This window comes from Vulpes vulpes, chromosome 2, assembly GCF_048418805.1.
Source record: "Vulpes vulpes isolate BD-2025 chromosome 2, VulVul3, whole genome shotgun sequence".
NCBI classification, from domain to species: domain Eukaryota; kingdom Metazoa; phylum Chordata; class Mammalia; order Carnivora; family Canidae; genus Vulpes; species Vulpes vulpes.
In genome coordinates this window covers 58,747,898-58,775,203 of record NC_132781.1, presented here as the reverse complement: position 1 = coordinate 58,775,203, position 27,306 = coordinate 58,747,898, and the positions used below count along the sequence as shown (strand labels likewise).

At 52.5% G+C, this 27,306-nt stretch overlaps 1 protein-coding gene and 1 long non-coding RNA gene across 2 annotated transcripts; one reads left to right on the top strand and one right to left on the bottom strand.

The window, feature by feature from the left end:
• Positions 1-1,915: 1,915 nt before the first annotated feature.
• Positions 1,916-3,589, bottom strand: LOC140597863 (uncharacterized). Its single transcript, XR_011999854.1, has 2 exons — positions 3,191-3,589; positions 1,916-2,207 (listed from the first exon to the last, which is right to left on the bottom strand). It is a non-coding gene; the product is annotated as an uncharacterized lncRNA (long non-coding RNA).
• Positions 3,590-5,785: 2,196 nt separating this feature from the next.
• LHX2 (LIM homeobox 2) lies at positions 5,786-26,631 on the top strand. The gene is made up of 5 exons (XM_026009277.2): positions 5,786-6,527; positions 8,018-8,220; positions 9,221-9,624; positions 15,221-15,426; positions 25,756-26,631. The coding sequence occupies exons 1-5, from the start codon at positions 6,408-6,410 to the stop codon at positions 26,041-26,043; spliced, it is 1,221 nt and encodes a 406-aa protein (XP_025865062.1). The 5' UTR covers positions 5,786-6,407; the 3' UTR covers positions 26,044-26,631.
• The last annotated feature ends 675 nt before the right edge of the window (positions 26,632-27,306 follow it).

Here is a 27,306-nt window from a genome sequence, read left to right as displayed (position 1 = left end):
TCTCAAGTCCGTGTAGATACAGGAGTTGTCAGCTAGTCAAGAGTTCAGCTGCTTCCTCCCCCTTCCACCCCTTTTTTCACACAAAATCTTGGTTTTCCTTTCAGCAAAATGTGGCTCCCTGTGTGAAGAAATTTAATGCTGTTATTTGTGCTTGAACCTAAAAGGCAGGGAGATTAGCAAAATGGCCCTTCTAGGACTGGGTAGTATTCTGGATTAGATTAAAAAGAAATTACCCTCAAGGAATGGCTGTAGTTATACCAGCTGAGAAAAAAAACTGACCATCTTGTTGCAATATTTACTGTGTGTGTGTGTGTGTGTGTGTGTGCACGCGCGCGCACGCATGTGTGCGTACACGCACCCGCGCCTTCAAGGCAATTTACATCTTTGCATGGATATTAGGAGATGGGGGAGATACAGCCACCTATTGTGTATTTTGTTACAATTGTTCTTTAAGAATAATCTGATATGACAGATTTACATTGTTGATAGTGTGATTTAAGCAGGACCCAGATACAAACTTTCCCCACCCAAATCAATAATTGTAAATCCTCTCGCTGAGGTGAACAATCCCTGACCTAGTATTCCTACTTCTTTTACCGATTTGCTATAATAAAATTGAACATTTTGTCACCACTTTGAGAAACACTGCCAAACACCTTAAAACACATGTCACACGCCAGCAGCCCCTCATTTCCCTCCTCTGGGAGTTTCTACATCTGGAATCATAATCACAGATAAAAACCTTGACAAAATTGCATCTGAGCATATTCCTCTCTGCAGCCCTTACTTCCTCATAACATTTAATACAATATTAATACCTGCCTACCGAAATGCAAGAGGGAGGAAGAGGGCTGCCAACCTCCACGTTTCCTGATGCATCATGTTCAAACCTGAAATTCACACTTCGTGTTTCATTTTAAGTTCTGTGCATTTAACAGGGCCCTAGAGAGAGGGCCCTGGTTAGTTCCCCAACCTGCTCAGCTGACGCCCAGGGAGGTAGTTTTGGAATTGTTCAGATCGCTGCAGGGAGAAGGGGGGAGGAATTGGGCTTTGCTCTGCCTGAGACGGGCATTTATCTATCCACAGACGTGGGCTGCTTCTTGGAAACAACTAAGGCTCCGCTAATTTTTATTATCAATAACAGTGACCGCCAGATTTTCCGTAAGGTGTGACCAAGGCAATGAACTGATTTCGTAAAGAGGTAGCCATGCCTGAGCTGATTTGCTGCTGACTGACAGCCTCTCTCACATCAATATAAAACATTCCTCCTGTTTGCTGATGGAGGCCCATAGGCCTGGGAATGGGGAGTGGGTATCCTTGTTGAAGATAAGGGTTTTTTCTGCCATTCCTGTGACTTGGCCTCACCCCATCTTTAATTAAAGATGTCCACAACCCCACATTCCTGCGCAGTGGCAAGGAATCACCATTCCTCTGCCATACAAACAAGAGGGAGAGATTACAGAGAAGGGAAAAGTGAAGGAAGCCTACCCCACTGGGGGCGGTTCCTAGGGGCCAGTGTGATACCCTCGAAGTGGACTTTCAGATGTTGATGGCTTTGTTCAGTCCCTGCCATTCTCTAACCAGAATTAGGGTCAAGACACACCACACTGTAGCAATCCCAGGGAGCCCAACCAGCAATGCTACCACTCCTTCTAAAATTTAAACCTTCAGGTTTCTGGAACGAGTATCCAGCACTTCTAGTAGCAGCCTCACCGTAGAGGGACACACACACACACACACACTTCCCTAAGCAGGACCCACTCTGGGGAGCAGGGAATATAATTTGCTGAATGATGCTACTGGAAGAACCGGAGACATTACACTTTACACAGGCAAGGGAGGCAGGCAGCTGGCCCTGTGACTGAAACAACAGCTTTAAGAACACAGTCCTTTCTGCTTCAAGGCACAGAAGAAATTGTTTTTGCCTCTTTTTTATTTGCAGTTATTATCGGAGAGGCTTCCCCGACCCCAATCCCCAACACCATCCTCATAGTTTCAGGTCATCCGTTGTCAGTGCCCAAGGGGGGGGGGGGGCTGGGCGGCTCCTTCTGCGCGGAATCCTTCCCTGGTGACTCCCAAATCCGGCGTCTTCTCGGCCCGCCTTTCCCTCGGGGGAGATTCGGAGAGGCTGCAAAAATCTGGGCGCCCGCTCGCTCGCTTGTCAAGAAGCAAACTGTCTTCACATTCTCCAAGAGCAACATCCCTGCCTAGGAAGAGGAAGGAAGAGGCAAAATAAATAAAACCAGTTAATGTTGTAGTTAACTTGCAAATCAAGTAAATCTGTTGGTGCCGTATTTGAGAAATAAACCATCAGAGCGTCACAGCAAACACACACTTCTGAACGTCTTCATTTTGATTTAATGGTATATCAGCGTCAACTATCGCTTCCTCTGCTGGTACACACGGCCTGATGCCGCGGGAGGAGGGTGCCCATGTTTATCACCGAGTGAGATGACTAATTACACCTTGTCAATCACCGGCTATGAAGACATAAAACCAGCGCGCACAATGAAGTAGTTGCCTGCAGCGTCAATTAGTTGGCGATTCGGAGGTTATTGCGTGGCCCTGCTTTGGCCGCCTCTAATAACGGGACGGAGCGCCGGGAAAGCGCACTGATCAATCACTCTCCTTCCGCGGCTCCGCGGCTCCGCGGCTCCGCGGCTCCCGCCCCCCCTCCCCCCGCCGCCCGGCCTCACTTTCTCCGGGCCGCATGTGCTTCCTCCCTCCGCGGCCCAGGCTCCGTGGCGCCGGCAGCCCCGGGAGCCCCGGGAAGTTTGCGCGCGGCAGCTCCGCAGCCGGCAGCCGGGAGCCCCGCAGCCTTCGGGGAGCGCCGGGGCTGGTGGCCCCTTTGTTGGGAGAGGCGTGGAGGGAGCGCTTTTGTTCTGAGTTAGTCACGGTGGCCGGCTGGAGGCTGCTGCCTCATTATGCGCCGGGTCTGCCTGTCTGCGAGGAAGCAGATGGTGGGGAGGTAGGCAGCGGCGAGGGTAGCCAGACCTGAATTCCGTTCACCTGTCACCCTCCCACAAAAGACAGGTTCTGGGGACTTCGGGATTCTTTTTCCCTGCCTGGGGGAGGGGCGTCGAGGGGCCGCCGTCTCCGACGCCTCGGAATATTACTTTTACCTGCGGGCGCCTGCTCCCCCAACCCCCTGCCTCCCTAACCCTCGGCTGCGCCTCCTCGCGCCGCGTACCCGTCGCTCACGTGTCAGGATGTGTGTGTACAGCCGGTTCCTTTCCTTGTTGGCTCTTCGCGGACAGGGCTCAGCGGTGGTGCTACGTCCCCCTGCTTCTGGGGAAGATCAGCAAAGTTACCCGCTTCCGAGCCCAGGGCCGGGGCACCCAGATCCCGCCCCGTGGCCGGAGACCCCCGGCGCGTCCCAGCCTGGCACGGAGGGATGCTTAGGCGGGCGCACCCGGAGGGAATCTTGACTGCCGGGGAATTTGGGGTCGGTCACGGATGGGCGCGGACTGCAGGTCAGAGTGGCGACGACGTCGTGTACTTACATATGTGGGGCGAGCGGAGAGCCGCAGGGTGTGTTTCCATGTTTCTTGAGAAGCCGGCGGCAAGAGTTACCGAGCGCGCCTCCCCCCACCCCCCTCCTGCCCCCCACCTCCTACTGCAGCCCCTCGAGCTCTCGCCAACGGACTGTATCCATCTAGCCTAGGCGCGGGGCTGCACCAACGACAAACTCCCCAGCTTTGTTACAATTTTTTCTACCCTTTGGGAGACCTCCAGATGAACCTCCGTGACTCCTAGTTTAGGTTTCATTCCTTACTTTCTTTGAAAGAAAGTGCCCCAGATGCGTCGGTAAAACATGCCTGTGTATACGTATAGGCGTCCGCGTGCCTGGGCGCGAGCCGTGTGCAGGCGCCAAAGCACACGTCTGTGTGAACACAGGCGCACGCGCACGTCTTTGGGTTTATGGTCCTTTCCTCGCGTTGGGGCATCTGTGCATGTGCAGCGTGTACACACATACTTGTAACTTCAAGAGTTTTTTCAAATACGCAAAATATGGCGGTGGAGAAGCCCAAGCAGGGATTTAGGTAGTATTGTCTGAACATGCACTTGTATGTATAACATGCAATTTACCCCTTTATAAATGCATCCTCCTGCCTGGCACAGGCCACTTATACTTGATGTGCCCGAGTAAGTCTTGGGTCTACATTCCTGCTGGTCAAGTTTCTGCTAACAGAGATGAACCTGTGGGCTTGCGCACATGAACACCAGTGCATGTGCTTGGACATTACAGACACGCACATGTTTATGTTTGAAAGTTATGCACAGTATGTAGAAGGTATGATTTTGTGTCCTGTAAGATAAACTGCACAGACCCCGGCTAGCCTCTTACCTCCTTGAGCAAGCAGACACCTCCAAAGCAAACCCAGGAAATGGGGCTTTGTTACTGACTTGCTCACTCAGTTTTTCTCCACAGTCACTTTTTGTTTCCTAAATCCAGCTTCACCACACATCTAGGCATCTTCCCTATGTCCCCAAGAGACTCTGGGTTGAGCCTGAAGTCTGGGAACTGGGGTGGCAGTTGGGATTTACCCACAGGCTGGGCTGTTGATCCTTGGAGAAGTGGTGCAGCCAGGCAGCAGGATGGATGTCTATCAACAGCTGGGTCTGTGGCATGATGCAACCAGTCAGCAGAGGATGGGCCTGTGATCTTTAAGGACCTCAGTGATACCCAATGTATGTCGAAGTGGGAAAGTTATTAATAGGAGGAGATGGAGAGGGAAAAGAGGGAGTGCTGAAAGAATTTGGTTAGTGCTTACTATGTTCCAGGTACTTTAAAACCCATGATCTCTTTTGTTCAGTGCACGTGCGGAGGGGGCGCCTTGCCGTCCCTCAGTGAGAAAATCAAAAACAGCCTAAAGGGAGTTAAGTCACTTGCCTAAGGTTAAATTGCATGTAAATGGCGAGCTGGGATTCGAACCTATGCCTTAACTAGTGCCTAAAGACTTGTTTGCATTCACTCTAGGCTGGAGAGGGAGCGCGAAGGGCAAGAAGGAGCTACACGCTCCCTTAAAGTGGGCCCTAGCTTGCTTGGAGCGAGGCTACGCTGGCTGGCCCTCCACCCCCGGAGTCTTCCAGCTCCCGCCGGCTCTAGCCTCCCTGGCTCAGCGGGGTCCCTAGGAGGCCTACGCGGCCGCCTGCAGCCCGCAGCGCGGAGCCTGGGCTGAAGGCCGAGCTTCGCGGGAAGCAGCTGAAGGCTCCCGCAGCTCTGGCCCAGGCCCGCCTTCCCAGGCCTCCCCAGTCGGTACCCGAGGCGGCGGCTCTGGGCCGAGGGGAGACGGGAGTGAGAGCTCCTCAAGCATCCTCTGGCTGCGCCTTCTTAGGATGGAGACGGCAGGGAGAGAGGGCTTAATTTTCTATCCCGAAGAAATCGCAGGAAACTGTTCGTAGCTTAAAAACTCCAAACCCCGCGCTCTCCCTCCTCCCTCCCTTCCTCCCGCCCCCTCCCTCCAGCCTTGCCCACCAGCTCCCACCATCTCGTCTCTCCTTTCCTCCAGCTTCTCCCCTCCCTCTCGGGTCTCCCGCCTTCCCGGAGCACGCGCTGCCAGGGCCCGGGGTGCTGGGCGGCCAATGGCGCGGCGGCAGGACGTGATGTAAGGCGCGGCTGTAGAAAAGGCGCGGACGCTTGGCTGGCGCGGACTGCAGAGCCGGGGCTGGGCTCGGCGCGCTCTTGGAGAGCTTTGCGCGCGGCTGGGCCCGCGGCCGGCGGCTCCTCCTTCCACTCTGCTCCTCCTCCTTTTTCTCCTCCTCCTCCTCCTCCTCCTCCTCCTCCTCCTCCTCCTCCTCCTCTTCCTCCTCCTTCTCTTCAATTCTCTCGGTGTCTCGGCTCGGCTCGCTGGCTTCGGAGAAACCCGTACTACAGTCGCCGACCCAGCGCCTAAGCGGGTCGCCTAGGGGTGGGGGCGCACCCTAGGGAGGGGAGAGGTCCGGGCAGCTGGGCCGCCGCGGGCACCTAGCCGTTCCCGAGTGAGCCCCGACCGCAGCCGTCGCCGCCTCGGGCAGAGTTTGCGCTCCTGCTTTGCGCCCGGGGCGCTGAAGCCGGGCGGGCGATGCCCGCGGCGTGAAAGCGCCCGCGGCGGGCGCCGACCTCTGCCCTCGTCTTCCCCCTTCCCACTCCCCACCCCCGCCCCGTGCCCTTGTGACCCTGGTTTTGGCGCCGCCGCCCAGGCGCCCCGCGATGTAGCTCCCCCTGCGCCTCGGCGGGAGGCGTCCTGGCCCGCGGGCGCCCGGGGCCCGGAGCCCGGCCTGGGGGCGCAGCCGAGCTCGGGCGGGGCCGGGGCCGCGGTGGCGATGCACCGGGCCCGTTAGCTCCGGGAGCGCCGGGCAGCTGAGGCGGGGGGCAAACCCTCCCGCGGAGGAGCCGCGCCCCCGGCCCCGCCGGTCCCGCCGCGATGCTGTTCCACAGTCTGTCGGGCCCCGAGGTGCACGGGGTCATCGACGAGATGGACCGCAGGGCCAAGAGCGAGGCTCCCGCCATCAGCTCCGCCATCGACCGCGGTGACACGGAGACGGTAGGCGCACGGCTGCGGGATCGGGGCTGAAAGCTGTGACGGGGCCGGGTCGGTCTGCGCTTCTGCTCTCCGAAGTTTGGGGGCACTTTGGGGAGTGTCCTTCGTGCCGCACGGGACCGGGAGCTGGGGATCCGCGGACAGGATGCAAGGCCCGTAGCTCCCGGCTCGGGGGAAACCCGGCTGCTAGGGCAGAGGAGGGAAGCAAGGTTTAAACCGAAATTGCAGACCCCAAGGGTGCGAAAGAGCATTTCTCCCGAAGTGGGAGCGAAGTCCTACCCGCGGCCCGGGGTGGCTCTCTTCTCACTCCACCGGGCCCTCTGGTCGCCAGCTCCGCGTTCCCCTCGACCGCTCGGCTGCAGCTGCTGGCGGCCGGCCTGCCGCGCGGGGAAAGACGAACCAAACGGGAGCTTTAGGGCTTCAGCGGTGTGGGCCGTTCCCAACCCGCCTCCTGGCAATCGGAGTTCCCTCTCCAGCACAATTTCAGGGGTCCAAGTCTTCTGGGCCGGCGCTTTTCGTTATCACCTCCCGGGCCTCCTGGCTGGCAGCCCTGGCCAGGCCAGGGCTGGCAGTTCAGGCTCTGGCCTGGCTCTTGTGGAAGTAGAGTCCATTTGGATCTCCACACCTGGCTTTGCCAGCCCAGCCCCAAATAGCCACTTCCTCACCTCAGACCTCCCAGGGGGCCAGGCCAGCAGCGCTTTCCAAGCTGGGCCCAGAAGTGACCTTTAGAGGCTGAGGAGGTAGGGAGCACGGGTGAAGCTTCTCCACTTGGAAAGCAGAGCAGCAGCCCCACTGCCTCCGGCTTTTGAGCTCTTCTTCCCGAATTAAACTCTCAGCCTGTCCTGCACTCAGAGACTTTGAGGGTGCCTTTGCACTCCACTCACCATCTCCCAGGACACAAGAGGGCCCCAGCCAATGTGGCCAAGGCGGTGGAGGGGTAGGGGTGGCTGCGACCTGTCCTGACTTAAACCTTTGGCATAGGGATCCAGAGATCACTGGGGCTCAGCACCAGGAACTCTGTGCGTCTCCCAGAGGAGTCTGTGTAGAGGGGGACTTTTAGTGGTCATCTTACTCCTTTTCCTGGGGCCCAGCAGAGTGGCTTTTTTAAGAAACCGTTTTTGAGGGAGCTTTTGGAGAGCTTGACTGGAGTAGCCACTGCTGCCCCATCCCTCAAACACAGCCCAAGACTTTCTGGGAAAAGGGCAGAGGGGGCAGGAAAGAGGAGCATGGAGTAGGGAGATCCATTCAGGCCAGCAGCCAGACCTGGGCCTGTGGCCGGATTGGGCTGTGTGGGGCGAGCCTGGGTTCTGAACCTCCTGAATATATAGGCCTTTTGGGGTGGAGGAGGCGCCCCGCACACCCCGGCGGCCCTCTCCGCATTTAAGGCTAGCAGGAGTGGCGGAGAGAGCTTCCGGGGCTCAGTGCTCCGGCAGCAGCGGCAAAGTAGCAGGCTGACGCAGGCGCTGCGGTCTCCCGCCTCCCTCCCTCCGCAGACCATGCCGTCCATCAGCAGTGACCGCGCTGCGCTGTGCGCTGGCTGCGGGGGCAAGATCTCAGACCGCTACTACCTGCTGGCGGTAGACAAGCAGTGGCACATGCGCTGCCTCAAGTGTTGCGAGTGTAAGCTCAACCTGGAGTCGGAGCTCACCTGTTTCAGCAAGGATGGGAGCATCTACTGCAAGGAAGACTACTACAGGTAGCCCCCCTACCTTGGGACCCCCTGCCCCTCAGGAACCTCAGACACAATCTGGTCCAGGCTCCTTTCGATCCAGTCCCAAGGGAGAGTTCCCTACCTAGGGTCCCCCTTCTCCCAGCCAGTACAAATTGGGTGACAACCTATCTGAACAGCAATTTGAGGGAAGTCTTGGAAAGGTCTGAGAAGTATAGGGACCCCAAGAAAATGGCCCTCATCAGAGCTTAGACACATAAATAAGCTTGGGTGGGGGGTCCTTGCACCCCTCTCCCTTTGAAGTTTTCTTGGATCAAGCAGCTGGAACAGAAACAGGCACCCACCCTACCCCCACCCCCATCCCAAGCCCAGGCAGCCTGGGCTAGCATGGGACAAAGTTGGAGGGAGAGCTGGAGGATCAATTGGGTTTGGGTGTGTTTCTGGGTCTTCGGTGGATGTGGGAGTGAAAGCTGCCTATAGGGTTAAAGAGCCAGAGTCACTAACAGGCTCCAAGTTTCTGGTTTCTCCTCTCCGGTATAGGGTTAGGGGTCTGTTTATATATATATCTCTCTCTCCCTTCTTCCCTCTCTCTTTCTCTCTCCCCCTCTCTCCCCCTCTCTCTTCTTCCCTCCATCTCTCTTTCCCAGTCTCTGTGTTTCTTCCAAATTACAAAGCTCTGTAGGATTCTCAGGCGCTGGTGTGGAGGGCAGGGGTAAAGGATGAGAAAGGGTAAGTGGGCAGCCCCCTCCCTGGTTCCCAAGCAAAGGCTTTCCTGGGACTTGGCCAGGCTCTGGGTAAAGTAGAAGCCTTGTGGATATGAATATGGTTAAGGGAAACTATATTTCAAGGTAGGACAAGACCTGGGGCAAAATCTAGCTCCCTTTTCTTCCCTCTCCAACTTAAGACTTGTTCCCATCTTAAAGAAGAGGTTTCCCCCACCGGCAGCAGCGGCACCTGGAGGAGGGATATGGGGGGTACCCAACCCAACCGTATGTCCCCACAGTCCCTCCCTCAATGGTCCCTACAGGCGGTTCTCTGTGCAGCGCTGCGCCCGATGCCATCTGGGCATCTCAGCCTCGGAGATGGTGATGCGTGCTCGGGACTTGGTTTATCACCTCAACTGCTTCACATGTACCACGTGTAACAAGATGCTGACCACGGGTGACCACTTTGGCATGAAGGACAGCCTGGTCTACTGCCGCTTGCACTTCGAGGCGCTGCTGCAGGGCGAGTACCCCGCGCACTTCAACCATGCCGACGTGGCTGCAGCGGCAGCTGCAGCAGCCGCGGCCAAGAGCGCCGGGCTGGGCGCGGCCGGAGCCAACCCGCTGGGTCTTCCGTACTACAATGGCGTGGGCACGGTACAGAAGGGGCGGCCGAGGAAGCGCAAAAGCCCCGGGCCTGGAGCGGACCTGGCGGCCTACAACGCTGGTGAGTGCAAGGCGCACGGAGCGCCCCCGTGGGGTTGGGGGAAAATGCGTGGCTCAACTCCCTGGAGCTGGAGTGAATCTGTGTGATATATATAGAGAGAGATATATACACACACGCATATATATGCATATCCTAGTCCTTAGACTCTCTGGTCCCTAAGCACTGGATGACCTGGCAGAAGGACATTTAGGCTTCTCAGCTCCAGCCCTGGTGCACTCAGGTGGAGTGGGAGGAGAAGGTGCATTAGAGTCTTGCTGACCTTGGTGCAAAGCCCTGTCACTGAGAAATTTTTTAGAGGCAGCTTTTTGGCTTGGGCCTCTCCCCCACTTCACTGGTCGGAAAGTGCAAGGATAGAGAAAGCAAGGTGGAGCGACAGCAAACAGGCTCGGGGTATGCGGGTATTCGGGTATTCGTGGCTGAGGACAGGGAGTCGGGCGATGGATGAAGGAGGCAGGGCAGTGAGAAATGACTGTCTGGCCGGGGCCACGAGCTTGGCCTGGCGTTGGGCCCAGTCATGTGAAATGTCCTGAGGGCAGCAGGCTCACGAAACTTGGGCCCAGGACCCTTATGAACAAGACTGGGTCGCTGTGCCTGGCCCTCATCCTCTTGCTCCACCAGGTGTTGGTTTTCCCCTGGGCTCCTTCCTTTGAGTTCTGGGCACCAGCAGGGCACTGGGATGAGAGCCGCAACCGAAGCCTGCACCCGGGGATGAGACCAGAGTAGGCCTGGCCTCGCTCTCAGAGTAGGGTGGAGGGCTCATTTTGCACTTCCGGAGGTGTCTTTGAACCCAGGGCCATTCCAGGGGAGTCTCTACCCGCCCCCCTTGCCCCCTCCTGGCTCAGGACAGCTGGGGAGGTTCTGGGGCCAGGCAAATTGAACCATCAACATCTGCCTGACAGTCTGCAAGGCCAGGAAAGGTTTATGACTCCCCGGGTTTCTGAACTAGATAGAGTTTATTTGCAATTATTTTCTTTCTTTCGTTTGCGACAGTATTGGATTCGGGGATTTCTGTTTTCTCCCTCCTTTTCCCCTTAGTGTGATGCACAAGTGGAAACAAAACAAAACAAAAACCCAGGCCTGTGGGGAGAGGGCAGTAGCCAGGGAGAAGTCAGGGTTATCTAGATCTTTAAAAATCTGAGCTGGCTGGAAAATTCTGCAGGGGGAAGAGATCCCCTGTTCACTCCAATGAAGTTGCTTTTTGGGAGATGGATGGGTGTATGTGTCTCAGTGTGTGGAGCTGGGACGAAAATGCAGCCCCCAGTCTGGTAAATGAAGTGACCGCAGGCAGGTCTGTGGCAGCAGATAAAAGATTTGTTGGAGGTTCGACCAGAGATGCCAGCTCTCTAAAACTTCCGTCACTCATCTCTCAGTATCCTGAAAATAGACTAAAAGCAAGTCCAGGCCAGGTCCCCTAAAACAAAGCCGTTTCTATTTATCAAATGGGGCCGGGCCCCAGTAGGAAGCAGCAGGCAGACTCGGCTACAGGGCGCAGGGTGAGTGGGATTGTGTTTTCCTAGGAGGGAGGTTTGCAAGTGCGTTTGGAATAGAAAGGTAGAAGGGCACAGAAATTTATTTGTGCCTTTTGCTGCTCTGCCGCCTTCTCTGGCGGGGCCCGGCGGCACCCAGCAAGAGGATGTGGCTGGAGGCTGAGTTTCAAGGGAGCTGGCACCTCTCTAAGGCATTCCCCATCCATGCCATCTCCTCGTTGTTGTTGTTGTTTTTCTTGGACCCCTCTCTTTTTCCTTTCCACTCTCGGGGCCCCTGTTTTTCGTTGTCTCTCTCTCTCTCTCTCTCTCTCTCTGTGCGTTTGTGTCTCGGCTGGTTTCTCTGTTGGGTCTTTTTCTCTCCCCCGGCGCGCGCGTCTCTGGCCTAGGCTCCGGCGGTGGGACCGGGGCCGGGACCGGCGCGCGGGCGGTTGGCCGTGCCGCTCGCTTATTCGGGGCTCCCGGGACCGGGCTGGGAGAGGCACGGCCGCCCTGGCCGCGCCGGCCCCAGCCAGGCCTCCCCGGGCCTGGCTCCCCGTTCTCCGCCTCCCCTCCGGCACCGGCAAGCGAGAAGGGGTCTCGGTGTGGGCCGAGGGGCCGCCGGGGCCGGCAAGGGGCCCGCGGAGGGTGCGGGTGCGGCCGGTGTGCACGGGCACAGGTCTGCGTGCGTGTGTGCGTGTCTGGGTGCGGGGACCAGAGCTCCCAGCCCTGGGCTGCGGGGCCTGCGGGGCCAGCGGGGCGGCGGGCGGCGGCACCTCGCTCCGCGCGGGGCTCGGGCAGGGCCGGTGGGACGCCGTCGGCGCGCCCAGCCCGCCGCTCAGCGCAGGGCGGCCGGGGCGGGTCGGCAAGTCCTCCCGGGCGGTGGCCGCGCGGCCCTTCCCTGGCCGCCCCTGGCGCGAGAGCTCGACCCCCGGCCCAGCGGCAGGACGGAAACCTTCCCCCGCCCGCGAGCGGGGCTGCCCGCCGGCCTGGGGCGCGCACCGGGCTCGGAGCCCGCGAGGGGCTTGTGCGCCACGGCCGCCGCCGAGTCCCGCGCGGACCGGCCGGACGCCCGGGCCTCCCCCAACCCCAGCTTTTTGTGTGTGTGCCTGGCGGCGTAATTACTGATTTGATTCCAATCCATTATTTAGACAATTGAACCTACAATCTCGTCTTTAGTAAAATGAGGCGAAGTCAGATTTGATTACAGGTTCAGTCCCAGCGACAAGAGCTCGAAACCCGATGGGTTAATAACAGATCACGAGTAAATTATTCATGATTTTACGAGCTCTTTAGCTCCATTGAATCGGCCTAATTGAGAGGAAAAAAAAAAAAAAAAAGGAGAGAGAAAGCCCGAGGTCCTCCCCCTCCCTTCGGCCCCTCGCTCCTCTCCGGATCTGATCTTGGGGAATCTCCACCCGGCCGGGGCGTGAGGGGCGGGAGCGAAGGCGCCTGGGGTGCCGGGCAGATCTGGGCCCGACAGCTGCTTCCAGGCCGCCCTTTCCCCAGCCGCCGCTGCCCCAGGCGCTGGCCTGCTCGGCCTCCCAGCCTCGGGCCAGTTCCTTTTCTGCCCTCCCTTCCTTTCCCCTCTCTGCGTTTTCACCATTCCCCAGCCAGTAAGGGCTTCTTCGGAATAGGCTTTCCGCAGGGACCTGGTTTCCTTGAGACCAGGGAATCAGTTCCTCAACCTGGACCCTCTACCACACTATCCCCTTTTTCCTGGCCTCGCTGTCTTCTCAGGCTCTCTCTGTGTCTCTCCTAATTTCTTTCCATCTTTGTAGTTCTCGCTCTTTCTCTCTTGGGTTCTCCCCATCTCCATGGCTTCCTTTCCCTCTGTCTCTCTTCTCTTTTTCCCTGGCTCTGTCCATCTTTCCTCTCTAGCCCCTCTTCTATACTCTCTCTCCTTTCTCTCTCTTTCTACCTCTGTCTCTTTCTCTCCTTTCTGTGCCCTTCCTGTCTCCCTCCCCCAACCCCCCCCCCCATCTAGGCTGCACTTGGGGCACGTCCCTTGGGTGCATGGGGCGCCAGGGTCCCCATGGAGCTCATTAACAGCAGCAAGGCCCAGGCGGGGACTGGGCAGAGGGATGGGCCCAGAGATCCCCTGTGGGGAGGCCTGCCCCGCCCCCTGTGGATCTGGGGACTGGGGGCAAAAAGAGGGTCGCTCCCTGCAGTGGGGGCAGGGCAGTTTCCGTGGATTCCTTTTGGAGTCTTTTTCTGAGCCCTTTTAAATTGCTGGACCCCGTTCTTCACTCTGAGTGCTCTCGATGGGAATATAGCCCTGGTGAGGGGACTTGGGTGCCTGGGTGCATGTGGGAAGAGACCCTATAGCCACTTGCTGACAGCTTCAAGGTTAGTGATGAGACCAGCATCTTGCAAATTCTTTCTGTAAGGGACTGCTCCCAACCTGAACAGTGGGTGGGTGGAGTAGGTCACCAGGAAATCAGGAGTACTTCTGAAGTGGTTTTTGTCAGATAAAATGCAGGACGCCCAGTTAAATTTGAATTGCAAGGACACAACAAATGAATTTTAAGTGCAAGTATATCCAAAGCAATATTTGAATTTTAAATAAATAACAAATCATTTTTTAGTGTAAGCATATCCAATGCAATATTTGAATTTTAGGTAAACAACAACTCAATTTTCAGTATAGGTATGGCCCATGCAAAATTAGAGGCATACTTGTACTAGGAGACTGTTCATGGTTTATCTGAGATTCAGATTTAACTGGACAACCTGCATTTTTATTTGCTAAACAGGGCAGCTCTATTATGGGCATAAGATGGGCATGAGACACATTCCCGGTTGTCCTCTGAAGGGGGACTGAATTAACCTCCTATGAGGTTTTCCCCAAAGTAAGACTTTACATGTAGGATGGCTCAGGATGTGATGAAGGAATCTTGGAGAGGAGTCCTTCATGTCCCCATCAGGCTCCAGGTTGCCAAGCAACTTTCTGAGGCCTTAGGTTTCCACTCCATCCCGCATCCCCATTGCCTTCCGGGCATTGGCAGACAGGTCCCAGCTGGGCCCCTTCTGGATGGGGACTGGCTCCCCAAAGAGTCGTGCTTCATCTTTGCCTGCCTTTGTGGCTTAGTGGAAGGAACCAGGCAAGGGCTGCAATGCTGAATCTAAGCTCAGCCCTTACCAGTGGTGTGGCTGTGTACAAATGGCTTCATTTCCCTTAGCATTCCTTTCTTCATCTCAAGAATGAGATGAATAGCAGTAGCCACCTCTTGTTGCAGTAGTGAAGGCCCCATGATATATGTAAAGCCAAAAGCATACTCTAGGTGTCCGATACATGTTGATTTCTTCCTCCAACTTCCTTTTCTTTCTGGTAGAAATCTGCCACTCTGTGAGATTTCTAGAGATTGCTTCACCTGCCTGCCTCGTTCAGCCAATCTGTACAACTGGGAAGCATGTGCTTCCCAGGGCAGGGGGAGAGGGATGAACTACATAATACAGTTTCCAACCTTGGCCCAGTGCCCATGGCCCAAGTCAGCCAGAACTTCTCGTGTGGGGGTACCAATGATGAGGGTGAAATCAGAGTGAGTGGAGAGATGTCAGTTATTGACTTTCAGCTGCCTGTCCCGGACACTGTGGGGAGAGACCGGAGACAGCCTCCCTCCTTAGGGAGCACAGGGGCAGACAGGAAGGGTGTGGGCCCGGGAGCCCTGCACACTGCTCTGTCCTCAGTGAAGTAACTTCCCTTCCTGAGCCTCAGTTTCAACATCTGTAAAAAGGAGAAAATAAGGCCAGGCTAATCAGGTTGTTTGAAGGACTCAAAAATATGTAAAACCACTAAGCACATCACCTGGAGTCTAATAGTCCTCAACAAGTTGTAGCTGCTGTTGTTACTTCTAACAGAATGGCTCAGAATGGTTTTCGGATTCTCTTAGAGCTGGGTTTGAATGTAGCATTTACCAGCTGAGAGACCCTGGGCAGGTGGCTCTCTACGAGCCTCAAATTCTATAAATCTATCAAATGGGCATAATATTTTAATCTCAGTGTGGTGCAGTGCATGCTGTGTGGTCCTGAAGCTAGAAACTTTTGGTGGCAGGTGGGGCGGGGGTGGGATAGGCAGGGTAGGGGGGCAGGTCTGGAGATTTACCTGCCGCCTCTGTGTGTCCCCTTCCCAGCGCTGAGCTGCAATGAGAACGACGCGGAGCACCTGGACCGCGACCAGCCCTACCCGAGCAGCCAGAAGACAAAGCGCATGCGCACCTCCTTCAAGCACCACCAGCTTCGGACCATGAAATCTTACTTTGCCATTAACCACAACCCCGACGCCAAGGACTTGAAGCAGCTTGCGCAAAAGACGGGCCTCACCAAGCGGGTCCTCCAGGTCAGCTGGGCCAGGGCAGGGCTGAGGGTGGGGGCACCGGGGGCCTCCAGAGTCTGGAGAGGAACCCCACAACTGCCCTGTGGGCCTTGGAAGGACCTTCCACCCCATGTCTGCTCTGCTGTCTGTCATTCTCTGCTCTTTCTCCATCTCTTCATTCTCTAGCTGTATTTCAGGATTGTGGGTACCCCAACTTTACCTCTTCTCTTTCTGTTTTTGTCTCTCAGCTTTTCGATTTTGCGTGTGTCCCTCTGTCCTCTTTGTCTCTACCCCTAGCCTCTTTTCTTTCTTAGAAACAATTCTTGGTTGCTCTTTATTACTTAAGTGGTACTCAGTGTTCATGTAGTAAAAGGTTCAAGCATTTCAGATAAATCCAGAGCATCCCAGGATGCCCGTCCTGGACAACCGAGTAAGCTGTTTGATCCTTTGGCTTCTTGCTCCTCACTTGTTCTCCTCGATCCTCTTCCTATCTCTCTCTAGATTTTTCTTCCGTCTCTTTGTTATTTTTTAGACTCTTCAAGAAGCAAGGTTTGGGAGGGGGGATGTGGGCTGATCCCCTGAGTGGGCCAGGGAGGCTCATCTGCCTGCGGGTTCTGGCAGCAGATGGGCACCTCTGAAACTGAGCAGAATTACACTTGTATGTGTGCTTTCTGGATAGAGAGAATACAGAGCTTTCAACAGATTTTTGAAGGGTCTAACATACCTCAAAATGTTAAGAAACACAGTTTGGGGAGTTCCAGGCTCCTGCATGACCCAAATTTGTGGCAGAGATTTGGGCCACCACTTCTCAGATCTTCAGCTTCTTCTCTTACTCATTTCATTGTCCTGGGCAAGTTATTTAACTCCTCTGAGTCTCAATTTCCTCATATGTAAACCAGACACAAGAAATTATCACCACTGCAGGCTTATTGGAGGAGCCAGTGAAATAATGTAAGTATCCACCACAGTAGCTGACACTTAACGGCTCAGTGGATGGTAACTAAGAATAACATTAACTAGATTAATAAACTAACTGGTATTAATTCGTATGAATGATTATTCTGATCACAGGACTTCAGTTTTCCTATCTGTATAATGATAAGTTGGGGAGAATACCCCAATATTTATTTTGTAAAGCTTTTTAAAAAATATTTATTTATTCAAAAAGAGAGAGAGAGAGGCAGAGGCAGACTCCATGCAGGGTGCCTGACGTGGGACTCGATCCTGGGTCTCCAGGATCACACTCCACGCTGCAGGCGGTGCTAAACCGCTGCGCCACCGGGGCTGCCCAAGATTTTATTTATTTATTAAAGAAAGAGAGCCAGTGGCAGGGGTGTGGGGCAGAAGAAGAGGGAGAAGCAGACTCCCCACTGAGCAGGGAGCCCAATGCCTGACTATCCCAGGACCCTGGGATCATGACCTGAGCCAAAGGCAGATGCTTAGCCAACTGAGCCACCCAGGCACCCGAGAATCTTTCTTTACAGCACGTTTTTATTTATTTATTTATTCATTCATTCATTCATAGAGAGAGAGAGAGAGAGGCAGAGACACAGGCAGAGGGAGAAGCAGGCGTCATACAGAGAGCCCGAGGTGGGACTCGATCCAGGGTCTCCAGGATCACGCTCTGGGCTGCAGGCGGCGCTAAACCGCTGCGCCACCGGGGCTGCCCTTACAGCATGTTTTAACCAATTTATTCCTTAGACCGTGTGATGGTAGAGATAGCAAAGCACATTTGGGGGTAAGAAAATCAGGAGATGATGATCTGACCAGGTCTCACAACAGGAGGGGAGGTGCTGAGATTGGAGTCCAGACAGGTCTGATTTACCTTCCAACCCCAGGCCGCTGGGGATGGAGGGCTCGGGGACTGGACACTGAGGGGGCGAGGGTGACGATGATGGGCATCAAGGGTCTGCACTGCTGCCCTAAGATTTCCTGCGAGTATGGGGGCGGGGCAGGGACAAAGCATTTGCGGTGTGACGGCGGTGGCGGGATGGGACCGTGACTCCAGCGCTGGTCGACAGATCCCCGGGGAGCCGGCAGTGCTGGCGGAAGCTGGGTTGGCCCTGCTGCCTGCACCCCTACGCAATGTGAGGGGTTCTGGGGCAGCTTGGTGTCCCGCGGGCTCAAGTGACACAGCCGAGGGAAGCGAGGGCTGACCAATGGGACGCTGATGCGCCGCTCGGGGCCCGCCCCCTGCTCCGCGTGGGCCCCGCCCCTCCGGTTTGGATCCCTTTGTCCTGGGCTTGAGAAGGGGAGGGCGAGGACGTTGCTGCGCCCAACGAGGTCTCGGATCTCCCTAGTCCGTTTCCCTCGGACTTCATCTTCTTGGGTTAGGTATAGGAACCCTCCTTGGGCACCTCTGCCATTCCTCAGACCTGAGCAAATTTGGTCATCCACCTCTTCTCTGGTTAGTAGGATACTTTGTCCCTTCCCCCATCTAGAGCCCCTTACTTCAGGTTGGTGGGGGCCATTCAGTGAATCAACCCTGGGGAGCAGGGCAGGAGCAAGGACTTGGAGTGAAGGGGAGCTCGGTTCAGGAGGACCTGGGTTCAGTTCTGTCCCTCTACCCCCTGGCTGTGCATCTTGAACAAATTAGTTACCTCTCTGAGCCATAGCATTCTCACCTGCAAAATGGGCACCACTGGGGCATATATCTCTCCCAGTTATCCTGATTAAATGATACAGAGTAAGTGCTCATGGTGGAGTCTGAATCTGGATGAGGAGCCACACACTCTGTGGGCCTTTGAGGCAAGAGGCTTGGCTGCCTGATTTAGGAACAAAACAGGTTTCCAGTATAGTTGTCTCTCATTCTTTCATCTGACCAAATATCTATTGGCACCAGGCCTTGGGGACAGAGAGACGAATGAACCATAGTCCTGGCCCCGAAGTAATTCACCCTATTAGCTGTAGAAACAGACCCACATTCAGTTTCCGTGTTGTGTGATCAGTTGGGAGGGGAGTTCTGTGGGAGACCAGAGGAAGAATTAATTGTTCTTTGTGTGAAAAGAGTTCCCCCGAGGGACCTGCGTGAATACTTGCCCTGTGCCTTCCTCCCCTAGAATCCTGAGCCAGGCCTGCTCACACCTGTATGCCCCCTCCACCACGCGGACTCAGAAAAGCCAGAGGCATGGAAATAGTTGAGGGAGAAAAGCACTGACAGTTATGGTCTGTTTACTACTCAGTGAATGTTTGAGTACACTACTGTGCGTCAGGCACTTTGAAAGGCCCGTGAAATACACTTGCTCATTAAGTTCTCCCGGTCAGGCATCGTGATGACCTCCTTCCCACTGTACAGATGAGAACATTGAGGCCCAAATGATCTCCGCTTGCCCTAAGTCACACTTTGCTAGTTTTCCCTCTTCTCAGACCTCCAAATCTCATGCACTGATCCTTATTCCCTAACAACTGCTCATGATTATGCAGCAGTTTGCAAAGTATTATTTTTCCAGCTACACATCTGCCTTACTCTAATATTTTCCTGCCCATTTACAGACAAGCCACTTAAGAACTAGTGAGATGAAGTGATTTGCTGGAGGTTACAGGAGCCAGGCACTGGCAGGGTGGGTCTCTCTCTCAGGGGTTCTGCCCACTGATGGGCCGGCTGGGGGAAGTGGGATGGAAGCAGTTTGAGGCCTGGCAGTTGGTTTGGAAGGTTAACAGACTGGTTCAGGTCTTTTTGGACTTACCAGCAGTACGATTTGGGCACTTAACATCTCTCTGAGCCTGATTCCTTATCTGTGGAACAAAGGTAATAGTCTGTACCTTGAGAATTCCTGAGCATTGAAGCAATGAGTGGGAAGCCTCTAGCACAGTGCTGCCTGGTACAAAGTAAGTGCCCAGGAAATGGTTCCTCATCACTGGTCTACCCCAGTTTAATGGCACTAGGCCTTGGGTGCCCCCTGTAGGTTGTCCTCCACTTCAACCCTTCAGAGAGAGTCTGTGTGGTAGGGGCAGGTTGAAGTTGGGGCTGTGTTCCCCAGAGGTGAGTGACACAGGATGTGTGTGTGTGTATGTGTGTGTGTGTGTGTGTGTGTGTGTGTGTGTTCCTGAATCTGTAATGCATTAGTAACACCAATATGGTAGGCCTGGGATGCAGTATCCCTTCTGGAATTTGGAGTCAGCTGATGTGAGGTCCATACTCAGCTCTCTCACTTACTCTCCCACTTAAGCAAGTGACTTAACCTCTCTGAGCTCCAGTGGCCTCAGCTCCAAAATGGGGATGATAATAATATTCATTAGGTGTTTGCAAGGAGTAAATGAGATGACTTCAAATGTAATTTCTAAAGTATAGATTAGAGACTCAACGCACATGAATTTCACACACATTTACACAGTAGGCTTCAGTCAACCAACCTCTCTTGCAGTCATTAAAAAATTTAATTATCTTTATTTTGCAGATGAAGAAACTGAGGTTCAGAAAGATTAGGACCTTTGCCCTCAGTCCCACAGCTAGTAAGTGATGAAGCCAGGAGCCAAGCCCAGGTCTGATTCTACAGCTCTTTGGAATATAGCACAGTGTAGGGAGGGGACCCTCCTGCCTTGGATCTAGCTGTAGAAAGCAGCTGTAGAGCTAGAGGGAGAAGAAGGAGTGGGTCCTAGATGCCGTATCTTGGGAGCAAAGCAGGAATCCTGCTGTAAAGGTGTAAATGCATAAAAAGTGCTCAAAATTATCATTGACAACAGCATGGCCATCACAATTCTCACTTTCTGCCCGTGGGCAAGGTGCCTGGGCTAGGGAACAGTCTCTTGGACAGAGGTCCATGGAGGCATTAAGCTTTACAAATGCTTGGAGGCCATTCCTCAGCATACAGATGCCCCTCCAAGTTGCCTCTCTTTCTTCCTGGGGAAGGGTCAGGAAGGCAGAATAGGCCCTGGGATTGGGGACCAGAGGTGGTAAGCTGATGGATTTGGATGAGTGAAAGTCTCCTTAGCATTTCCTAGTGTGACTTTGATTTTTTTAAAAAAGATTTTATTTATTCATGAGAGAGAGAGAGAGAGAGGCAGAGACACAGGCAGAGGAAAAAGCAGGCTCCATGCAAGGAGCCCGATGTGGAACTCTATCCTGGATCCTGGGATCACACCCTGAGCCAAAGGCAGCCGCTCAACTGCTGAGCCACCCAGGCATCCCACCTGGGGTGACTTTGAAAGAAAATACATTTTAACCACCAACAGTTTAAAAAACATTCTGCAGATGACTGGTTAGTTGTCACTAACTGGTGTGGGAACACAGAAACTGAGAATGCTAGTTTGCCTCTGTTCACTCATTTGTTGAACAAATACACTGATCTTCTGCCTTGTTCTGGGTGGGGCATGACCCAGACAAGTGAATGGGACCCGCTGGAACTAGAACTACAATCCAGAAGGGAGACAGATGTGAAACAAATAATTACAAATGGAAATAATGTTAGTGCTTACCTTTTAAGGCACTAATGAGTTACTATGTGCAAAATGCTTAGAACCTTCTTTAGACAATGCCTGATACTTAGTGAGTGAATAGTATTTGTTGTTACAACTTTCTTTAAGAAGTTGCTATACTGGAGGAGATATTCTTTTTTTTTTTTTTGAAGATTTTATTTTTTTTAATTTTATTTATTTATTCATGAGAGACACACTGAGAGAGAGAGAGAGAGAGAGAGAATGAGAGAGAGAGGCAGAGGGAGAAGCAGGCTCCATGCAGGGAGCCCCACATGGGACTCAATCCCAGGTCTCCAGGATCACGCCCTGGGCTGAAGGCGGCGCTAAACCGCTGAGCCACCCGGGCTGCCCAAGATTTTATTTTTAAGTAATGTCTATACCCAATGTGAGGTTCGAACCCACAACCCCAAGATCAAGAGCCACATGCTCCTCCAACTGAGCTAGCCAGGCACCCCAGGGCATATTCTTTTTATTCTTTTTTCCTCACATGACATTTATCATAAGACACTACCCCCGCAACTGCATGGAGTATCTGTGTCATGACTTCCACTTGCTTCATCTGGTTGGACACTTTGCATGTTAGTTTGATGTTATTAAAAATGCCACAATGTAAAAATGAAATCTTAAAAAAAAAGGAGGGAGGTGCTAGAGCATGTGACTTGATCTCAGGGTTGTGGGTTTGAGCCTCATTGGGTATAGAGATTACTTAAAAATAAAATCTTTTTATTTTTATTTTTTTAAAAAGATATATATATATATATATATATATATATATATATATATATATATATTTAAGACTATTTATTTATTTATTTGTTTATGAGAGACACACAGAGAGAGAGGCAGAGACACAGGCAGAGGGAGAAGCAGGCTCCATGCAGGGAGCCTGATGCGGAACTCCATCCCTGGACTCCAGGATCATGCCCTGGGCCGAAGGCAGGCACTAAAATGCTGAGCCACTCACGGATCCCTGTATATTTTAAAGCGCATGCACATGCACATTTGGGGACAATGAGGGAGAGGGAGAGGAAGAGAATCTCCAGGAGGCTCTCCTGAGCACAGGAACTCCTCCACAGAAGCTCAATCCCAAGACCCTGTAATCATGACCTGAGCTGAAACCAAGAGTCAGACACTCACTGATAGAGGCCTCCAAAATAAAATCTTTTAAAAAAAATGCCAGATGGGACATCTTTGGGCATGAAGCTTTTATCTTTGGGTTGGTTTCCTTAGTGACCTAGGAAGCGATTTGTGAAGCAAAACACAACCTGCAGGGCCTAGTAGTGCCTGAGGAGGGGCATGTGGTAGTGTGGGCTTCTTCATCCACTTAGGACTAGTGGGGAACCCCTGGGTGCCAGGCTGAGGCACTCCCGGTGGATGAAGAAAGGGGGGCTGTCAGTTTAAGAAGATGGGTGGGCAAAGCAGATCATCTTCCTGCATCTGCCCTAGAATCTCAGCCTGTCAGAACCCCAAGAGTCCATAGAGATGGTGTGCTGTCCTCCAACCCTCTTATTGTGCTGGTAGGGAAACTGAGGCAGGCCCAGAGGTAAGGGACTAGCACAAGGTCACTGGGCTGGTCAGTAGCATAACTAGAACTGGAAGCTGCATCTGGTGCTCTTTCCACTGCACCATCGTTGCTTTTGTATTTATTCACTCATTCATTCATTTATTTGCTGACTCATTCAGGATCATGTGGTGGGGAGTGCATGGGCTTTTTAATGGCAGATGTTCCTGGATTCTAGTCTCAGCTTGGCCTCTGGTAACCTTCGACAAGTGATTGCACCTCTCTGAGCCTCTCTGGTTTTAGATCTATAAAGTGTGGAGAATAATAGAAGCCCCTAGTTGGCTCCTCACGGAGCTATGCCATGACTCCGCATGCTGCAGGGTGGCATGGTGCTTGGCACAGAGAGGTCTGTAAATGGTATCTATCATCATCACTATTAATTCAACACTTGTTACTAATTCTTCCTTTTTGCTAGTCCCTGTACTGTGTCCCAGGGACATGAAGATGACTTCGACTGGGGCCCTGCCCCAACAACCACTCTGGAGAGGACTCTGGGGAGAGAATTCTGGTGAAGCCCTGCTGAAGGTGAAAAACAAGCCCAACACAAAACCCCACAGCAGCCAGGGTTTTGGTTGAGTTGTTGATTTTCATCCACCAGATTCCCAGTGCCTCAGATTCGGCAAAGCAGAGCATGTAGTTGTGGAAGATGGCGTCATTGTTTACAAATCACTGTTAGGGGCAACAGCAGGAGAAATAGCAAACAGCTGGCAGCTAACTGGTTCCAGCCCTTCCCAAGGGCTTGGAGTCCTGGACCTATGAGCCTTGTACTGCCCCCGGGGCTCCCTGCTCCAGCTACTGCTTGGAGAGACACACAGGACACCAGCATAGGGTGGCACCAAGATGCCAGCCTTCCGTGTCAGACCTGACGTGAGACTTTGGGGAAGTCGTTTCCTCTCCGAGGGCCTATAGGGACTTTCCCTATCGATATTTGCCATCAGCCATTCCCTGGGCCAGAAGGACAGAGTCTCACCCCTGCAGATTTCTGCAGGCCAGGCAAGGAAGGGCTCCCTACCCTAAGAAGAGCACGTTGATGGTGGTCTTAAAAGCACTGTACTTATCTGCAAGCGTCCAGAAGAGGTGATGGGCTTGCTTTGGGCAAAAGGCCAGGGAAAATGTGCTTTATTCCTGGAAGACCCAGCCTGCTGGGGAGAGGGCTTTGTTTCCTGGCTTCACAGGGTTCCCATCTCTCCTTACCTCAGGATTCTCATGGATAGTGCTTTTTAATTGAGCCCAAGTCTTATCAGCCACCAGAAAGTCTTCTTTGATGGCTCAGGCCCCTGTTGCAAGGTGGTCCCCGAGGGAGGGTGGGGCCTGAAGTAAGCCCTTCCCACCCATGCCTGAGACACTGGGAAGACAGGCAGATGCAGGCACATCTGGAAATATGCAACTGGACACCCCAGAATCTGTAGAATTCCCTAAGGCCTTTTGTTTTATAGGGAGGCTTCTGGCGGGTGTTTTTCTCATGCAAGGGGAAGTGAAGGGGCCCTGCTTTCGGGCTTTTTTTTTCTTTGGGAGACACACCCACACACACACCCTCCCACTGGATTTCCTAGGCCCTGCTCAAAGTACTTTGAGGACCTCTGGGTATACAGCTAGATCTCTCTGTGCAGCCAGACTGGTGGCCAATAGTTGTGTGTCTGGGGGTGCTGTGAAGATGAGTTTTGGTGCATGTCTTCCTGAGTGTGTATAGGCTTGTGTGCAAACAGTATGGGTGTGGATGAGTGTATGTATCTGCACCCAAGGAAAAATGAAAGAAGATACTTATTCTCTCTCTTTGGTATTTTCATACCAAGCTCAGTTCTAACTGCACAATGCACCCCACGTCCCTCATAAATGATACTGAGATGTGACCTGTTTGGAGAAGGAAATCTACAGATCACCACCTCCCTGGACTGGCTTTAACCAGCAGCTCTGCCTACCTCACCCCGAAACCTAAAGTCCCCCGGAGTCCAGGATAACCAGTGGCTTCTCCACCTTATGGCAGTGGGGAGTAGGACAGCTGTCTTTTTCTTCCTTAAAGTAATGCTTTATTGATTGATTCCTATGTGTTCTTTACAGCATTCTAGTATTTCCCAGACTTACCAGGAATCACTTTAAAAATTGTACCAACGAGAACCCATGGGATCTATTGCCTGCTTCAAGGCAACTGCCAAAGGGGGAAAAAAAGAATCTCTCGACCATTGTGAAAAATGATCAAGATTTGGTTTGTGCACATCTTCCAGAATAGCACTGTCCAGTAGAAATGAAATGTGAGCCACATGTGTGATTTTCCACTTAAATATTTTTAGCAGGGATGCCTGGATGGCTCAGTGGTTGAGCATGTGCCTTAAGCTCAGGTCATGATCCCAGGGTCTGGGATCGAGTCCTACATCAGACTCCCCTCAGGGAGCCTGCTTCTCCCTCTGTCTATATCTCTGCCTCTCTCTGAGAATAAATAAATGTCTGTCTCTCATGAATAAATAAAATCTTTTAAAACATAAAATAAAATATTTTTTTAGCAGCCACATTCAAAAACACAAAAAGAAACCATTAATATTAATTTTAAGGATATATTTTATTTAGCCTAATATCCAAAATATTATCATTTCAACAGGTAACCGGTATAAACATTAATACTGAGACATCCTAAATTCTTTTTTTCATACCAAGTCTTCAGATCTATTTCTGTGTTTTCACTTACAAAGGAGCCACTTTTTGGCTAGTGACATTTCAAGTGCTCAATAGCCATCTGTGACTAGTGGCTAGGAGAGTGTTGCTTAGCTCTGGAACCTTCTAATAGAAAGGGAAATCCAGTGCTAGCTGTTAGAGAAAAGGAACTTTTTATTTTATTAAGAGCAATAATTGGGACGCCTGGGTAGCTCAGTGGTTGAATGTCTGCCTTTGGCTCAGGGTGTGATCCCGGGGTTCTGGGATTGAGTCCTGCATCAGACTCTCTGCAAGGAGCCTGCTTCTCTCTCTGCCTGTGTCTCTGCCTCTCTGTGTCTGTTATGAATGAATGAATAAATAAATCTTTAGGGCAGCCCGGGTGGCTCAGCGGTTTAGCACCACCTTTAGCACAGGGTGTGATCCTGGAGACCCAGGATCAAGTCCGAAGTGGGGCTCTCTGCATGGCTCCTACTTCTCCCTCTGCCTCTCTCTCTGTCTCTCATGAATGAATGAATGAATGAATGAATGAATGAATGAATGAATAAATAAATCTTTAAAAAATAAAGAGCAAAAATTGCCCAACTTTTTAATCCCTCCCAAACCCACATTTCGCATCTCTGGGAAATGCTTTGCTACCCTCCAGATCCTGCCTCCCTTCTAACCAGCCCTTCTCTCTCTCTCTCTCTCTTTCTCCTCTCTCTCTGCCCCTCTCCCTCCCTCCCCCCACGCAGGTCTGGTTTCAGAACGCCAGGGCGAAGTTCAGGCGCAACCTCTTACGGCAGGAAAACACGGGTGTGGACAAGTCCACCGAGGCCGCGCTGCAGACGGGGACGCCGTCAGGGCCAGCCTCCGAGCTGTCCAACGCGTCGCTCAGCCCCTCCAGCACGCCCACCACCCTCACAGACTTGACTAGCCCCGCCCTGCCAACTGTGACGTCCGTCTTAACTTCTGTGCCTGGCAACCTGGAGGGCCACGAGCCTCACAGCCCCTCACAAACGACTCTCACCAATCTTTTCTAGTGACTCACGCCCCCCCTCCCCACAATTTCTTTAAAAAAGAAATTATCTTTAGTTGAATTCCAAGTGTATTTTAAAATAGAGGCTTTGAGCAACTAACTAACCACATTTTAGGATCTCGCCTGGGAACAGAAGAAGAAAATAATTGTGCGTCCGGCTAATGCAGCGGTGTGGACCGAGGAATTACTTGGAAAATCTATCTGCAACACAACATTTGTGTCACTGTACAGTTTTGTGGACTGAGCGAGGAAAAAACAACAAATAATTTAAGTTGGCTAGAGCTTCTGTATTTTCAAAGACTGCCACGTGCCTTAGGAATACTGTTTTATCTCCATACTTTGGATGACTTGTTCATTTTTCTCTCCCTCTTTTTCTCTCTGTATATTTATGACCAGAGCAAAAATGTAAAAAAAAAAAAAAAAAAAAAAAAAAAAAAAGTTTGTTACTTTGAATAGTCCTAAAAAAAAAAAAAACGAAAAGTCAAACCCCCTCCAACGGTCGCTTTGTTGTTTTAGAATTTTAAGGTGGAAGTCTGTTCGAATATCAGAATTTGTAAAATCTAACCAGTAATAAAACCACTTATTGAAACTATTGGTGCTGCTGCTGTTTAGTTGGGTGTCAAGTTCACAGGACTCTAAGGTTTTACTGAAGCCCAGCCATAAATTCCAGGGTCTTCCCTTATTTATAATATTTATTTATAATATGTATGAGGCTCCATTGTCTGTTCCAGGCTTTGGACTACTGGTCGAAATCCAGAGATTCCCTGCAGTCAAGGAATTTAGAATGGAGGCAGGGGCAGAAGAGATAATCTTAACATGGTGTGATCTGTGCCAAGTGGAGAGTATTCGACAAAGTACCATTCATTTTTTCTTTCAGATATTAAATTAAGTACACCCTGGGGCACCTGAGTGGCTCAGTAGTTGAACATCTGCCTTTGGCTCAGGTTGTGATCCCAGGGTTCTGGGATCAAGTCCCACATCAGGCTTCCCACACGGAGCCTCTTCTTCCTCTGCATATGTCTCTGTCTCTCTCTCTGTGTCTCTCATGAGTAAATAAATAAAATCTTAAAAAAAGAAAGTGTGCCCTGCTGAACACTTGTGATATAGAGGTAAAAGGTTATCACACCTGCCTTTTTTTTTTTTTAAAGATTTTATTTATTTATTAATGAGAGACACACACACACACACACACACACACACACAGAGAGAGGCAGAGACATAGGCAGAGGGAGAAGCATGCTCCATGCAGGAAGCCTGATGTGGGACT